The sequence below is a fragment of the Pelecanus crispus genome, chromosome 7, assembly GCF_030463565.1.
Source record: "Pelecanus crispus isolate bPelCri1 chromosome 7, bPelCri1.pri, whole genome shotgun sequence".
Taxonomy (NCBI): domain Eukaryota; kingdom Metazoa; phylum Chordata; class Aves; order Pelecaniformes; family Pelecanidae; genus Pelecanus; species Pelecanus crispus.
In genome coordinates this window covers 28,369,187-28,385,186 of record NC_134649.1, presented here as the reverse complement: position 1 = coordinate 28,385,186, position 16,000 = coordinate 28,369,187, and the positions used below count along the sequence as shown (strand labels likewise).

The 16,000-nt window shown below is 43.5% G+C and overlaps 1 protein-coding gene across 1 annotated transcript in view; it reads right to left on the bottom strand.

The window, feature by feature from the left end:
- EFCC1 (EF-hand and coiled-coil domain containing 1) overlaps positions 1-14,441 on the bottom strand; it is a 52,730-nt gene extending 38,289 nt beyond the window's left edge. The window contains exons 1-2 of the mRNA XM_075714523.1: positions 13,734-14,441; positions 12,050-12,456 (exon numbers count right to left, since the gene is read on the bottom strand). Coding sequence (XP_075570638.1) covers positions 12,050-12,456; positions 13,734-14,441 — 1,115 coding nt within the window. The remainder of the gene's footprint in view (positions 1-12,049; positions 12,457-13,733) is intronic.
- Between the last annotated feature and the right edge of the window lie 1,559 nt (positions 14,442-16,000).

The window sequence follows — 16,000 nt, the reverse complement described above, 5'->3', positions numbered from 1 at the left end:
TTCTGCTAAAGGAATTGTCCATGGGAACTGTCGATAGTATTGGAAATTAAGCAGAGCTATATACATTCATTAATGGAAACACAGATCTTTCAGACTAACGACCAGCTTCTCCCCTAACTTTTGCTTATAGCTGCTCAAATTTTTTTTGTTCGGTTGAATTAGGAATCTGAGGAAAAAGTGTTTTGCATCTAAGGAAATTGCCTCTTCAACATGAAGTATTTCATTTGGGTTTAATTTCTTTTTTTATGTCTTAAAATGGTATTTTGAAATTTGATTTAGCTACACTGATTTAAAGTCATTCAGAGACGAAAAAAATCAAAACACTCCAGCAAGAAAACATCCAAACAAAAGACCACAATTTTTCTGCTTTTCCTTTTATTTTTGTCCATGTGAAATCTTGCTTAGTATAACCTAAATATGTAACTAGTTTAAACTGTTTCCAAACTATATTTTTGGGGGGTGAGCTTCTCAGCCTCAGTAGTTTGCCTGGGTCTAAATTAAATCAGAGCAGTCACTGTAAGTGAGAGTGGTCCATCTGTTTACCTCATTCATGCCAGATCTGTCAGGCCACCAAACTAAACCACTATAAGCAGCCCCCTTGATGTCTCTTTGTTCTGCAGTAGAGAGTATCTGAGATCTGTGCTTTTAAGGGTATGCCTATATTGTGCAGTGTAAAATCACTTGAATTAATTCCAAAGAGCTGGTGTTTGTGCTGTGCAGCTCTGCGGCTCTCGGACGTGGGGTGCTCAGGATGTTATGCTGATGCAGCTACACTGCCCTCAGCTCCAGAGCGGGCTCACTGGGAGACACACATGGATGCACCACAAAATACAGGTGTGTCCCCAGTTTCACACATACTGTTGGAAATCCCACCTTCGGATATTTGCTGACGCAGAGATGGGTAGGATAACCTACTTTTCTGCAATTTTCATAAGCATCAGCTTTGCTTTGATTGCTCATATTTCTGTTTGTGTAATTTTCTGCTAAGCAGAGTGCTATTTAGACCTACCAGCTACAGGAGTGTGAAAATACTATACTCGGAACTCAGCTTGAACCTGACAGCATTCTGCTTTAAACTTGGCTGACGTCACCGTAGGCAGTTCCAGATACTTTTGTGTTATGTGAACTAATGCCAAGGACACGTGATGGGGTCAAGTACAGAGAATAAAAGCAGAGCAGATGTGCTGTGAATACCAGATTTTTCAGTGTTATGATTAATGTGACATCATGAACCTTCCCTGAAACATTCTGCTGTGAAAAGAGACTTCACAAAACAAAGCACAGTGCCTGATTTTATTCTGTTGGCTTATTGAAAGGTTTGGGGTCTCTCCACTGTAATCTGATTCCTAACACTTGGCACCTCTTTTCTTGAAATGGATGATGTGCAATGTGATGGCAATTACTGCCTCAAGCTCAGGAGCTCTTCCAAGAACATGTTTTTCGGCAAACAAGGAGGGACCGCAACACAGAGTCAATCACAGCCTCTACACCTTGTTTTTCTAGTGGTTTTAAGAACGATGCTGTGTAGGCTGAAGTTACTTGTTATACAGAAGTAAATTTCTAAAGATGTGTCATGCTTAAAGCTTACATTTGACATTGTCCAAACACTTTTCTTTTTTCATACCTTCCTATGTGAAATGGCATTGGCGAACAGAATACAGTTAGCATCCTGTGATACAGATATCTGTAATAACAATCAAGCTTCATTCCGTGCTTTATGTTTTCAGTCTTTGAAGTTGAGCTGCAACTTTGTGATCCTTTAAGGACACACATATCTATTCATTTTTATCAGAATTTGTCAGATTTTCAGATGGGCATTATAAAAAGCTATAGAAATGTATAAAAATTCCTTTTTTCATAGATAATGATCTCTGTAAATAACAGCTCAAGCCAGTCTCTTGATATATCTTACAACTTTCAGGTTGCTTCACTTGAGCACACAGATAGGTTCCACATCTGGAATTGTGGAAATTTCTCTATAATGGACTTAAAGCAAATACTTTGACCAGCTGATCCTCCTGCTCTTCTTCTTCCCCTCTTCCCCCCTCCCCCGCAAAACCTCAGTCTGTGTTTGAGTTTCCAGTTTGGAGTAATCTCAGAATGTCAAGCTTTAAGATAAGGTGTATTTAATCAAAGTTTTATGTATAGTGCAGGGCATTCTCTTCTAGCTTTTCTTTAATTTAAAAGCAGCATTTTTCTTAGGTTGTGATTGCAGTTTTTCTTAGGTTGTTTCAGTGGCTACAGTTCTGAATAGTTGAGATTCAGATTGCCAGGCAAATCTGGCAAATATAAGAAAATATGCTGAGTACATAGAATACCGTAAGCCAAGCATTAGAGAGGCGAATATCAGTCTGGATTTTAATCATTCTGCTAAGCAGGCAGACAAGATGCTGATAAAGTTGAAAAAATGCACTGGAGAATGAAGGGAAGAGAACAGTACAGTAAACATGGCCAAAGATTCAACAGGAATTCTGACTATGGTGAGAACATGGGTAAACAGAACAGTTTGCAGTACAGCTAAATAACAATCCTGTGTTATTGAAAATACAGAAGTTGCCTATATTGTATTTCCTAACATCAGTGACATTTATTAGCTCATCCCCCAACCTGCTTTGACTCTAGGCAGTTTTAAATACAGATTGACCATACACCTCTATGCAAGTACCCATGGCAGCATCCTAAGTAATGTGATGGTATTTAAAATCTTTTGATCTTGCCTGTGCTATCCTAAGGATGGGATTTAAGCACTTAGGTTGGCTGTGGATTTGTATTATGGCAAGTTCCCAGTGAAGTCATGGAGTCAACTGATTTTACTTTCTAGGTATTTCCCCGGGTCTCCAGATAACTTAGTATTTATATTACATAGAGGAGCTTTTTGAAAGTTAATGATGAAATAGAATAGTTACATGTGCATCTATTAAAAGGCTAGATTAATTTCTTCCTCTGGGTGGCTAACTAACAAACAACTGGTTAAAGACAGCTGCTGAAATAGAACATACTTCTTGCAAATCAAAGGACAGGGTTGAGTGGGCTGGTCCCTCTAGCATTTCCAGATTTCATGATTCCATGATTTTTTTCTGGTGCATAAATTAGGCTTTTTGTTGAGTTTTGTTTTTTAAGCATAACATACACAAATTTCCCTTGGATTATTCTAGGGTGACTTTACTCATCTTGTCATATCATTGTCAGTTTTGGGATGTATTCAAGAGATAAGGCCTTCTCCCCTGCAGGTCATTAATCCTTCCATATTCTAAGAGCAGACTGTTTTAGCAGAACAAATTAGTTCAATCTGTTTAAAAACTTGTGTTGTCAGCATCTATCTTACAAACTACCTTGTCTATTTTGTATCATGAAGGAAAGTGAGATGAGGAGCAGAGAGTAAATAATTACTTCTTATTGCTTTAGTAGAACTCCTCCTCTCCTCCTTTTCATGAAGTAATTTTCAAGTTTTATGAAGAAAATATAAAATTTCTTCCCTTTTTACTTCTCCAGCAGAATAAAAAGCTTAACAGAATGCAGAATTCTCTGCTTGTGCCTGAGTGTAGATGATTAGGAGTGTTTGATTTTCAAAGTAACTTACGTGAATTGACAGCAAAAATAACATGTGATAAACCCACTTGAGATACAGTTGGTTGATTTGTTTTAATTTTATCTCTGGAGCGGCTCAGTGGAGTGGAATACTTTATATGTGTGTTTAAGTGCCCGACTGAAGCACTTGTCAATGGTCCTCTCAGGATCTCACCCCTGGTGTTTTTACTTCAGATTTTTGCCAATGTCTTTGACATCCAGGGAGGTAAACATAGAAGCCCCAAGTTTAAGCCACAGGTTACTACTTTGTCTTACAAAACTGACCTGAAGAAAAAGTAAATTTTTAAAATACTGCTGGCTCTTCAAAGCATCTATTAGGGAGATTTGGCAAACTTCCATTCAGTAAAAGATTTATTGCCCAGTTATGTTCTTGTTACTCCTATAAGCAAAGGAATGCTGCTAATGAATTCAACAGGTCTGATCACATGAGTGTACAAGCAGAGAGCAGCACAGTGGGACCTGGTCATACAGCAACCTTTTAGTGAGGTGGGGAAAACTGGAGTGCTCCAGCAAGCATCCTTTCCTGCAGGTGCTGTTTTGCATAGAAGCAGCTACAAACTTGTCAGGTTTGCTTAAGAAACAAATGAGAGGCCAAGTGCATGACTGTGTAGGCAACATGTAATGGTCCTCCTGGCTCCCCAGTGCGGTTCATAATGAGCTGTAACACTCTGTGACAGGGGGCTACAAACTCTTGGCTTACAGATGCATTTTTCTTGGTGATAAATAATTGTTCTTTTTATGTAGCTCTCCTATGCTGATGCTAGTTGGCTTTTAGGTCAAGAGAGATGCATAGATCCCAGTCTTGTCAAGCTGGTAACTCCATTCCCAGAATAACCTCAATGCACTGAGTTTTCTGTGCCTGTATCTGCATGTAGTGGGATCTGAAGTGTCAGGATCTGTCAGATGGATGATATCAAGGTTAGTGCAATTCTAAAGTCTATAAATTGAGCATGACAGCAGTATACAGCGGTGATGTCATATGTCACTGGCCAGCTAGGCCCACCAGGCAGAAGGTACCTAGGAAGCCTTTATGGCAGAAAGTGGCATACTGCTAATATTAGATATAGAAAGGTGCTGTACCGGAAGGAGCTCACCCAAGTAATCCAGAGAGTTGCAACTGAGGGCTATTTATGAGCTAGGACCATTTCTGTTTGATTTTGATTCTTGCAATGACAGCGAGAAAGTGACTTTGTTCTGGGAGGCGTGCTTTCAAAGTGGCGTAGTCTCTAATAGGAAGTCCAGATTTACGAAATTATTTGAAAGGGGTGGGGGGGAGTAGGTTTTTTTTTTTAAATTAAAGTTATCTTTGTGTATGAAATTAATCTTTGATTTTTGCTGGCATAAGACAAGATAGATAATATGTTGCATCACCTAGAAAGTTTGGGCACTAAAAGGTGTCCATTTTCTTGGGGAAAGACTATAAAGCCAGAGACTTGTGATGCAGCTTGTCAGGGCAGTCAGATGAGGGAGAGAGAGAAGTGCATGGCTGTCACTGTGGGGGTCCACCAAGCTGCTGGCTGAATTTTCAGGCACTAATTCAAGGGAGAGTAGCTGCAGAAACAATGACTGCACACCTTCTGGGGAAAAAATAATCTCTGGTATAGGAGGGGTTAGCATGATTCTATAAAATATGCACAGAAGGTCAGGAGACAGCTTTAAAAGGCAGCTCCATGTATCATACTGTGTATGAGATGACAAAACTAACTCCTTTGGCTTGAACTAGCTTTTTGTTACTGCTGACTACGGCAGGGCTTGTAGTACGCTTTAATCTCTCCATCCCCAGGAAGGTAGGTGCGATGGGGTCTGCTACGTGACAGCTACAGCAGGTTCAACAAATGGTGCCTCTGCAGAGCTGTGGAAAGAAGCCTGGGACACGGTGAAAGCACGTCCACCCCAGTGAATGGGCAGTGTCCATATGCTTGGCATTGCTATTGTGCTCATAGTGATTTACTCCCAACACAGCAAATACGGCAAGCCAGATGAAAAGGATGACCTGGTGAGAAACCAGGGAAAGTCTCATAAGAATAAACCCTATGTAACTAAGAGTCCAGCACTGACACAGGCCGGAGGACTGGGTACATTTCCAACATCAGAATTAGCACCTAAGTACAAGCATCCTTGTGGATAAATGCACTTGCATTAATTTGAATGGATTTGAAGTAAAGGTTTTTGCTATTATTATGGGAAGCAAGCATTATTAATGTTAAAAAGAACTGAAAGAATCTTAATTGCATTTGAATTAAAACTAGCCCTTGCATAGAAAGAGATGCTATACATTTTCTTCAATGTCAAGTTAATGTATTTAAATTGCTCTGTACAGTTCTCTCTACCCTATATAACAATACCTTCCATTATCCCTTTCTGTGAAATCAAAATGTTCCTTTACAGTGTTTCAAATGAGTACTAATCTGATTTGCTTGCTTAGCTCATGATTATCCTATGACTAGAGATGTGCAAGTAGTCTAAGCTTCATATGATGGGATCATATTCACCTGTTACTGTTAACTTCCTGAAGAACTTAAAGTTCTGTGGTTTTGGGCAGACTTCTATGTAATATATAACTTCTTACAGTCTCAAGTAGAAGAAAATATCAGGCACAGCAGAATTAGAAAATAAAATACGATGACATCTGTTCATCCAGAGCAATGAGACTCTGCAAAGTAACATTTTATTTTACCCTCCATGAGCTCAGTTCCCTGTCATTCTTACTGACTGCCATCAGTCACTGCTCCCTGCCTGCTGTTGCTCTTGTCCAAGGACATACTTATCATCTGCAGTTCTATCCAGTCTTTCGTGTAGTCCAGCACATACACACCCACAGTCTCCATCAAAATTTTATGCCATCTGAAATAAATTGCCAAGATGCACTTCACCTTACAACCAGCAAGTAGTTGATATTGATGACACTAGACAAGCAGAAAGTTGTCCAGATTTGCTTTATTTAATGTCTGATTTTTTAAATAGAAGAACAGTTCTAGAATGCCTAAATATAAACATGTACTATCATTCAGATTGGAAATAACCTACTATATACACCTTCTTTTGTGGATTAGTGTTTCCTTTCTAGGGCTTTTGTTTCTTCACCTAACAGACTTGACTTTGTATCAGTTAGCAATATTTCCATATTCCTCTCCTGCTCTTAGGTTATTGATTTGGGTATTGGTTTGGTCCATCTTTTTATATTTTACAGAGTAAATGATAACCTGAGAAATTATTGAAAAGATCAGGACACTGCCTCCTAAAAGAAAAGAAAAATTGAACTACTTCTGATATAGGATAACCTAAAGCACAACTTTTTAGAAAAAATAACACTAGTGGCTTTTTGAAAGGAATAAATGGGGGAAATTATGGTAGGCCTCCACCTCCATATTTATAAGAGAATATGGGGGGATGAAATGAGCGTCTCTGCATTCCATGTAAAAAGGATTCCTACTCATTAACACGTATAAGTGCTGATGGATAATTAAGTAATCTGGGAGACAGACCATGCATATGGGAAGCATTTTTGGTATTTTATGACCCCTTCCACTGACCTATGTAATTACTCTGCTGCTGCCTAACATAGCAACATAAAACCTCTGTGAACATCTCCATTACGAAGTCTATTTCAATTATAAATGATCTTTCTTTTTATTTGTTACAGGGGGATCAAAAAAATCATTGTTAAATTCTGTCATTCCCTCCAGTGCTACTAAAAAGAAAAAAATCTGTAAACTTTATTAAGTAATCAATTTCTAAGCCACCTACAATGTAGTATAGAAAACAGAGACAGCTTATATTTGGCAAGAACAATTCACATCTAATTTCCTTCTCTGACATGGAAAATGGCTGAATGGATAAAGAGAAGCAGTAGATGTGACATTTTTATTGTAGTAACATTTTTTACATGTGGCATTCTTATGAACAATACTTATAAATCACAGGACTATATTAGAATATGTGGATGGTGTCACCTAGGACTGGAGCAAAACTTACTGAAAAAATTAGTTTAAGGAATAGCTGTTAATGATACGGTCTCAGAGCATATAAAGTGGAGGTCACCAGAATCTGTCCTGGGACCTATCCAGTATGTTCATTTAGGCTTCCAACTTTTGAAATGAAATTACGAATGTGCAATTGACACCAAGATGGGAGGGAACAACAGCAATTCGGAGATTAGCCCCAATATCATCTTGAGAAACTGGAAGAGTAGTCCAAAAATCACAAAGCTGAGCTTCACTAATAACAAATGAAAAGTCCTATACCTGGGAAAATGAAATCAAGTGCACCAGTACGAAATGAGAATAACTCTCTGGGCAGCACTGCATAAAAAATGGGGCTTGCATAACTTCCTAAACTCTTCCATATACTGACATTGTGAATTATGCATTTTTGACATAATAGCAATGATAAAGTACACAATTTATTGTGACATGTCGTATTCCTCTGAAATGAATTTAACTCATGCTTTTCAGTAAGGAATTTCTTGAAATTTACCTTTAAAGTATCTGAGCTGACTCATTAAATTGACAGGGAATAAAAAATAGTACGAATTTCTAATAGTGGAGAAAGTAGGGAACCAAAACCTGACACATGCATCCAGTGTAGGAAGAATAGCGCATGCACCTCGAGACAAAGAAGTATCTATAAACTATTTGGTCAGCTAGGCTGGCTTTGGAATCTAGTAACGTGATATGGACATTTTAAACCCTGAGACAGGAACCTGTGTACTCAGAAAAAGTTCATGTTCAAGTCATATAAACTTCAGTTACCAAACATTTACCAGAGATGTTGATAGCAACATTTTGCATTCAATTTGCAGGAATATCAATCTGTGGGCAGAAAAGGCAATTGTAATTGGGCACCCCAATTCAGGAAAACCTTTAATCACTTGCAGGTACTTACATGCTTTCCTGAATAGAAGCAAACTATGTTGTGTCCTGAGTTAGGGATTATAATTTAACATCTTCATCAATGACAGAGACAGTGGGATTGAGTGCACCCTCAGCAAGTTTGCAACGACACCAAGCTGAGTGGTGCAGTTGACACACTAGAAGGATGAGAGGTCTTCCAAAGGGACCTGGACAAGCTGGAGAGGTTCAACAAGGCCAAGTGCGAGGTCCTGCACCTATGTCAGGGCAACCCCCGATATCAATACAGGCTGGGGGATGAAGAGATTGAGAGCAGCCCTGCCAAGAAGGACTTGGGGGTACTGGCAAATGAAAAGCTGGACATGAGCCAACACTGTGCGCTTGCAGCCCAGAAAGCCAACCGCATCCTGGGCTGCATCAAAAGAAACATGGCCAGCAGGTCGAGGGAGGTGATTCTGCCCCTCTACTCTGCTCTGGTGAGACCTCACCTGGAGTACTGCGTCCAGCTCTGGAGTCCTCAGCACAAGATGTTGGAGCAGGTCCAGCGGAGGGCCACAAAAATGATCCGAGGGCTGGAGCACCTCTCCTATGAGGACAGGCTGAAAGAGTTGGGGTTGTTCAGCCTGGAGAAGAGAAGGCTCCAGGGAGACCTTATTGTGGCCTTTCAGTACTTAAAGGGGGCCTATAGGAAGGATGGGGACAATCTTTTTAGCAAGGCCTGTTGTGACAGGACAAGGAGTAATGGTTTTAAACTAAAGAAGAATACATTTAGACTATATATAAGGAAGGAATTTTTTACAATGAGGGTGGTGAAGCACTGGACCGGGTTGCCCAGGGAGGTAGTGGAGGCCCCATCCCTAGAAACATTCAAGGTCAGGTTGGACGGGGCTCTGAGCAACCTGATGTAGTTAAAGCTGTCCCTGCTCACTGCAGGGGGGTTGGGCTAGATGACCTCTAAAGGTCCCTTCCAACCCAAAGCATTCTATGATAATTGTTGTGATTCTAGGCACAACTGATAGCAAGTTGGTGAAGGTCTAGAAGTGGGATTTAGATGCTTAAAGAGCTTTGAAAATCCAAACCTAAAAGAAGAAAGCAGTTTCTTCTTTACTTTAGAAATGCCAAAGTATAGATAGGAGCAGTGTGAAAAACTCATAGAGCGGCCTCATTCTTGAATGCAATCCTGTCTGGAAGAAATTAGACTTTGGCTGAAGTAAAATAGTGGTCATACCAAGCTAGTTAAGTTGAATTCTCGGGAGACAAATCTGCAACCTTGAATGCTTTCTGCAGTATACTCAAATCCCCGCCCGTTTCTTTTCACTGCTACCATGCAGCATTAATTCTTGCCAAACGTAGATCCTGCTTACATACTTATAAACTTGCTGTGGTACTTGGAAATGGAGAAAACTGCTCACTGGAGTATTAACTTAAATACATACTGACTTAAATAACATTACAAGTAAACTTAAATAACATTACATTTGCCAATTGACTGAGAAACTTTCAGGACATAGCAGCTGTCCCTCCCTATGCCTGGCCAACTCATCATCTTTCGCTCAACATGTACTTCCTAGCACCTCACCAAAACTATGCCCGTGGGTTTTGGACTTCTGCACAACAGGGTAAGATTATTCTCTATAAGCAGAAGGAGTTTCTGCCATCTGTAGCACAAGTGTAAACAAGTAAAGTGAGTGGGACAAGCTATGATGCCAATGGCTGCACAGGGTACAGACAGCCATGCTGGCGATAAGCTCTTTCATCACAGTAACACAGAGCTCTGCACTGCTTAACTTAGCAATTTTCTGCCAGTTTGGGCATCTCTGCCACACTGTGGAATATGTGGAATTATAGTACTCCATACACTGTGGAACTGTGGAATACGACCGCAGGCATGCAAGTCACAATCATCATTGAACAGCTGTGCTGTTAAACAGTTTAAGCCAACAGCCGTATTACATGGACAGGGAGATGGAAGTGCTTTATGGCTAGCATAGAATCAAGACCCATTAAAGGGTGTTGCATGTGGAAGCTGGCCTGGTCCTGTGCTAAATCTGCCATGGGGCTAAAAAAGCGGTGTAATGGTCAGTGCAGCACTATTCCTGAGCTTTACACTCACTTTAAACTAGCATGCAATTTTAAAATAAATACTACTGATGAAGATTGTCTTACAAAGAACATATAATTTACGTTTTTAAATTCACACTATTTGTTTTGATGTAACCCATAAAAGTTCCTGCTGTGCAAGGCCCAGCTGACATTTCTTATTGTCTTTAACTAGTTCATCTCTACCTGCTTAAAGGTGATTTTTTTTATGCTTCATCATACTTTGGAAAAGCAATTCCAAGGACAAGAACTTAATCTGAAGTCTTTGGTGCTCATGCCAGGGAGAACTTGATAGACTAGGCAAGTAGTGTGATGTATCTCAGCACTAAGAGTTGTATCACTCATGCAGATACCCCTGTAAATGACAATCATCTTGGACATTGTGTGCCCTCACAGTGTTTTTAAAATCTTATAGATGTTTAAACAAATTCTTTTATCTTCTGCAACCACACAGGTATTAACGTACACAATGCTTACAGAAAGACACCGGATAAAATGATTATTTTTAGGATTTCCTCACTTCATAAAACAGTACAATAGCTATGATGCTACAAATAACTCCCTATGAATTCTTCTTATAAGCAAACAGAGGAAGTATAAGTTTAGGAAGAGACAAGGAGTTCAGAATAGACAATATATTAAAATACTAGTTTTAGTACAGTTAAAAAAATATTAAATATTATCTTTACTTTGCATCAGTAAAAATATAAACAACATTTAATTCCATAGGTCAGCTTGAAACTTGGTCAGAATTGCCTGGCACTTAGTAACCATCAAGGACTCCAAGTTTTGTCTGAGAGAAAAGGTAACAAAGGCAGTGAGCTATTAAATTTGTGCCCAACTTTCTGAGTTTTGGAAACATATTTATTTATGCTATTACAAAAGCGGGGTTTAGTGGGATGATGTATTTTTTGTTTGAGACTCGCACTGTATTATTGTGTGATTTTAGGAAAGTGTTTTAACTTTTCTCTTCTGGAGTATTACACATTCTGTCAGTGAAGAAGTAATAAAGTCACAGAAGAGTTTCAAACTGCTGGCCAGAAGTTGGCCTTGTGTGTTTTTCTCCAATTCATATGACAAGTCGAACGGCTTTCATAAGAAATGGAGTATCAGACATCTGATTACAGCTGGCTTTGTATGTGTGACTTAACTAGCAAGAAATGTCTGAATTGATATTAGTTAGTTAAGGTGAAAAAATAAGTGTGTTGGAAATGGATTTTGATGGACTGTCAGCAATTTCTTTTGAGGCTTTCTTGAAATATTACTACGCTGCGTCCTGTTGCTGTGTGCCTGAGGAGTAACTGCAGCTCTCTGTAGATCAAGCATCCTTATTTTGGCCTACCTCCCACTGAACGGGCCCAGTTCTGTTACGGATCCCTACCAAGAAAATTGATAAGTAGCTTCTAATTTCCCTCTGGCTACACTTTAGAAGATGTATTTGGAGACATTTAATAAGCTACAACCACAAAACACTGTGATTTTATAGGCATTTTTGACAGACTCAAACTTACCTATAGTGCTGCAGTTCCGATTCTAGCTGCTGAATGTACATTTGCAGATGTGGCACTTCGTTAGCTTTCACTTCTAGCTCCTTCACTTTGCCAAGACTGTTAAGGACGGCGTGTCTTGCCTCTTCAACCTTCTTCCTCATTTCCGCTTGTTCTCTCTTCAGATTACGGTTGCAGTCTTCCAGATTGACCAGAGCTTCCTGAGAGCTCTTCAGCTCTTTTTCCAACTCTTGATTGAACCTAATTGCTTCTTCAATTTGCCCATCCCTGGAGCTCCGGATGATTTCCACTTCCTTCAGGACACTTTGAAGGCACTTGGTCTGGGAGTGGTTCTGTGTTAACTGTCTCTTACTCCCTACAAAACAGGACCCATCTTCCTTACGGTTAGCATGGCTTTTCCGCAGTCCTACCTATAATGAACAGGCGCAGAAAGCAGGGATAAATTAATGCGTTTTTAAAGCAACTGACACTTTAATCAAGACTGAAAACAGCTGGATTGCTTTTTGTTGGGTTTTTTTTCATGGCATATAGTTGATCAGCAACTAAAAAGCTACCTACCTTTGTGAAATACAGAGACAAGGAAACCATCTCTGAAAAGTAGTTTTTAAATATGTATCTAAGTTTAATTTTAAAACTACTCATTAAAGTGGAAAATTAGGTTCTTTCACAGGTTTCTGTGTAGCTTTAATGTCATTAGTCTGTCCTCAAAAGGCAAGTAGTATTCTGAAAAAAATATTTCCAGTTGTTTTTTAAGTCATGTTCAGTAGAAGTGAACAGAGGGCAGCTGGTGGTGTTCTGGACTTCTAAACTTTGTCCTCCTCCTGATTCTTTCTGGGGCCTCTGACTGGTTGGTGACTTTGTGTTTCCTTCCGACTTCCTTTCGCTTTTCAAATGAAAATGGTAAAAGTGGCTCTCACCTGCCAGGCTGGATGTGGCGAAGAGGGACAGCCAGCTAATGCCAAATGGAAGTGTCACGCATGGAGCAGAGTTCTTTGAGCGCTGTGTTAGTATTAAATCCAACCTGACCAGGCCCACCAGAACAGCCGGTGAACTCAGCCCTTCAGTGCTTTGCCTGCTCTATGCTATTTCATGCCAGAGCAATTTAACTGCTGTTACGTACGTTTGTGTTTTGCTTGACCAATACAGCAGAAACGGAAAACAGCCGCAGAATTAATGGGGCTCTGTGGAGGAGCCAGAGCCTATTCATCAGCCCGTTTGCAGAACTGGCTCTAACTCTGAACTCTCATGAGCACCCTCTGAAGAAAACACACTTCTAATGTTTCTGACGTTAGAATGTTTCCACATTTATGACTGAGTACTTGCATGTGCTTGTGCAGGTAAGAAGCCAAAAGTTCTTTTTTTTTTGGAAAAAAACCCGCAACGGTGCCTAACTGGCCTACCACTGCCTGCATGTGCAGTAGAAAAAGCAGCGTTACACATTTAGGCCTGTTAAACTGACGCTACAATTTTAGCAGTGCCGTACGCCTTTTCCAAATCAGTCTGGGGCCGGAGAGGCTATTAACACTGGATTTCCCGAGAGCAGCATCTTTCCTAAACTACACTTCCATCAGGGGCGACGGAAGCCGCAGCCACGAGCCGGAGGGGGGCTTTGAAGGCCCGTGCAGAAGCCGAGGGGCGATGCCGGCCGCTCGCCGGGCGAGCCAGCCGCGCCGGGCAGCGCACCCACCTGCAGGGCCAGGCAGCGGGCGTCGCTGCTCTGCAGGGCGGCCCGCATGTCCTCCACCAGCTCCCGCAGGCTGCCGTTCTCCTCCTCCAGCTTGGCGATGCGGTCCTCGGCCTGCTCCAGCGCCACGATCTCCTCGTAGCACTCCCGCGAGCAGGGCCCCGCCGGCCGCCGCCGCCCCGCCGCCGCCTCCCCCGCGCCGCCGCCGGGCCGCCCCGCCGCGCCGGCCCCGGCCCCGGCCCCGGCCGGCTCCCTGCGGCGGCGGCGGGGGCTGCGCAGGCGGATCTGCGTCTCGATGTGCTCGCTCTCCCGGCCCAGCGGCAGGCGCGGCACGGCGCGGCGCGGCGCGCTGCCCGCCTTGGTGCTGAAGTAGCCGCAGAGGCGGGCGTGGAACTGGCGGAAGGTGAGCTCGGCGGAGAGGCCCTCCCACAGCCCCGCGCACTCCTCGGGGTCGGCCGCCGCCTCCGCCGCCTCCTCCAGCCCCAGCACCTGGCAGAGCGTCCGGAAGTCCTCGCCAGGGATCCTGCCCGCCCCGGCGCAGTCCAGGTGGTGGAAGATCTCCTGCAGGTACTGGTCCAGGCCGGTGGCCAGGACGACGATCTCGTTCTCCACGCCGCGGTCCAGCCCGTAGTGGTAGGCCAGGGCGCTCACCAGCCACTGCGTCCGCCGGGCCGGCCGCCCGTACGGGTCCCAGCCCTCAGGCGGCTCCATCGCGCCCGCCTGCCCCGCCGCGCCGGCCGCGCTCCCCGACCATCCTGCCCCCGGGGCGGCCGCCGCGCCGGCTGCGCCCCCGCCCCGCCTCGCAGCCCGCCCCGCTCGGCCTCGGCGCCCGCGGGCGGGGCGGGGCGGGGCGGTGTCCGGGGGCGGAGAGGGTGGCGGGGTCTCTTTCCCCACCGGCCCGCCGCGCAGTGTGAAGCTTCCCCTTCAAGGGGGGCCGCTTCTGGCGGCGGCCAAGCGGCCTCCGCTGCCTGCGGGCCCCCGGCCCTGCGGGGTTCGCCGGGCGAAGCAGGCGGGTGCCACCCCGCTCCCTGTGTTCAGCAGGAAAGGGTGAGCGCCAAGCCCGAGCTCCAAGTTGGTTTCTAACTTCCTAACTACTTTCTGGTTCCTTTTTAACGTGAGCAAAACGACAGCGTGGTAGAATCCAGTTTGACAAGTAAACGCTTGTGAACGAGTGAGCAGTCACGCCAAATTAATGAAACTACCGTGCTTACACATTGATCACCTTCCTGTTGGCTCAGGCTTTTTCACCTCTGTCGATGCGGTGTCTCTGTGGTATCGGTATGTATTTCTCAAGTTGTTGTCTGTGGTAGAGACGTGAGTGAATGTTAAACTGGTTCAAATGACTGAGCTTTCCAAAAGCAGTGATTTTTGTCACTTTTTGGCTATGGAGTAGGACCTCTTTGAAAATTAGGCGTGATTCAAAAGGAGTACCCAGCCTTAACCAGTTCTCAAGTGCTTAAAATCCTTTCCTGTGAACACGGGCTACCTCTCCTGCATTAGCAGCCCACTCATTTCAGAGGGAGGCTGCGTGCAGCACCTGACCAGCGCAGCTACGGTCAGGGAGCAGCAAGAGCAGGGCTGTTCCTCTGGCAGGGACACGCCATGAGCCAGAGGCGATCGTGGCACCCGCTGTGCCCAAGGTCTGAATAGGGTGGCAAAGTTGGGATGGTGATAACAGGCTCCATTAACAGCCCCAGACGAGGCAAGGTGGTGAACCAGGTCTGGGGCCCATCCAAGGGGTCCGGTCAGGAGCAGCAGCAGATAAGGCCAGAGACAGGGCTGGTGGAAAGGCTACAGTGCAGGTCCAAGGTACATCCAGTAGACTGGGCAAGGACCAGGTAGGTACGCCTACAGCATCGCTCAGGGAAGGATAGGGGGCTCAGTGCTGGGTGCAGATGGCACTCCTGGGCGGGGGTGTGGGTGGGGGTCCCACGTGAGCTTGTGCAGGGCAGGTAAGGTCTGCTGGTATGCTCAGGGTGCGGATGCTGCTTTTACTTCCCACAGTTGAATGGGAATGTTGACTGACTTCTGTGGGCTGTGCATCATCAAGAAAAAGCATCTTTTGGAAGGCTTTTGACCTTCCTCTTCACTAAAAATCAGATTTCGGATTATTTCTATGGTAGGCTGGCAACATACAAGGCTAGTTTGCTGAAGATCTCCTTTTGGCTTTTATGTTAAAAGATCCAGGTTCCTGCAGGGTACTCAATGCTCCACAGGATCAGCCTTCCTATTCTCAAGGGCTGAGTTTTATCCACCAGTGATCTTCTGTT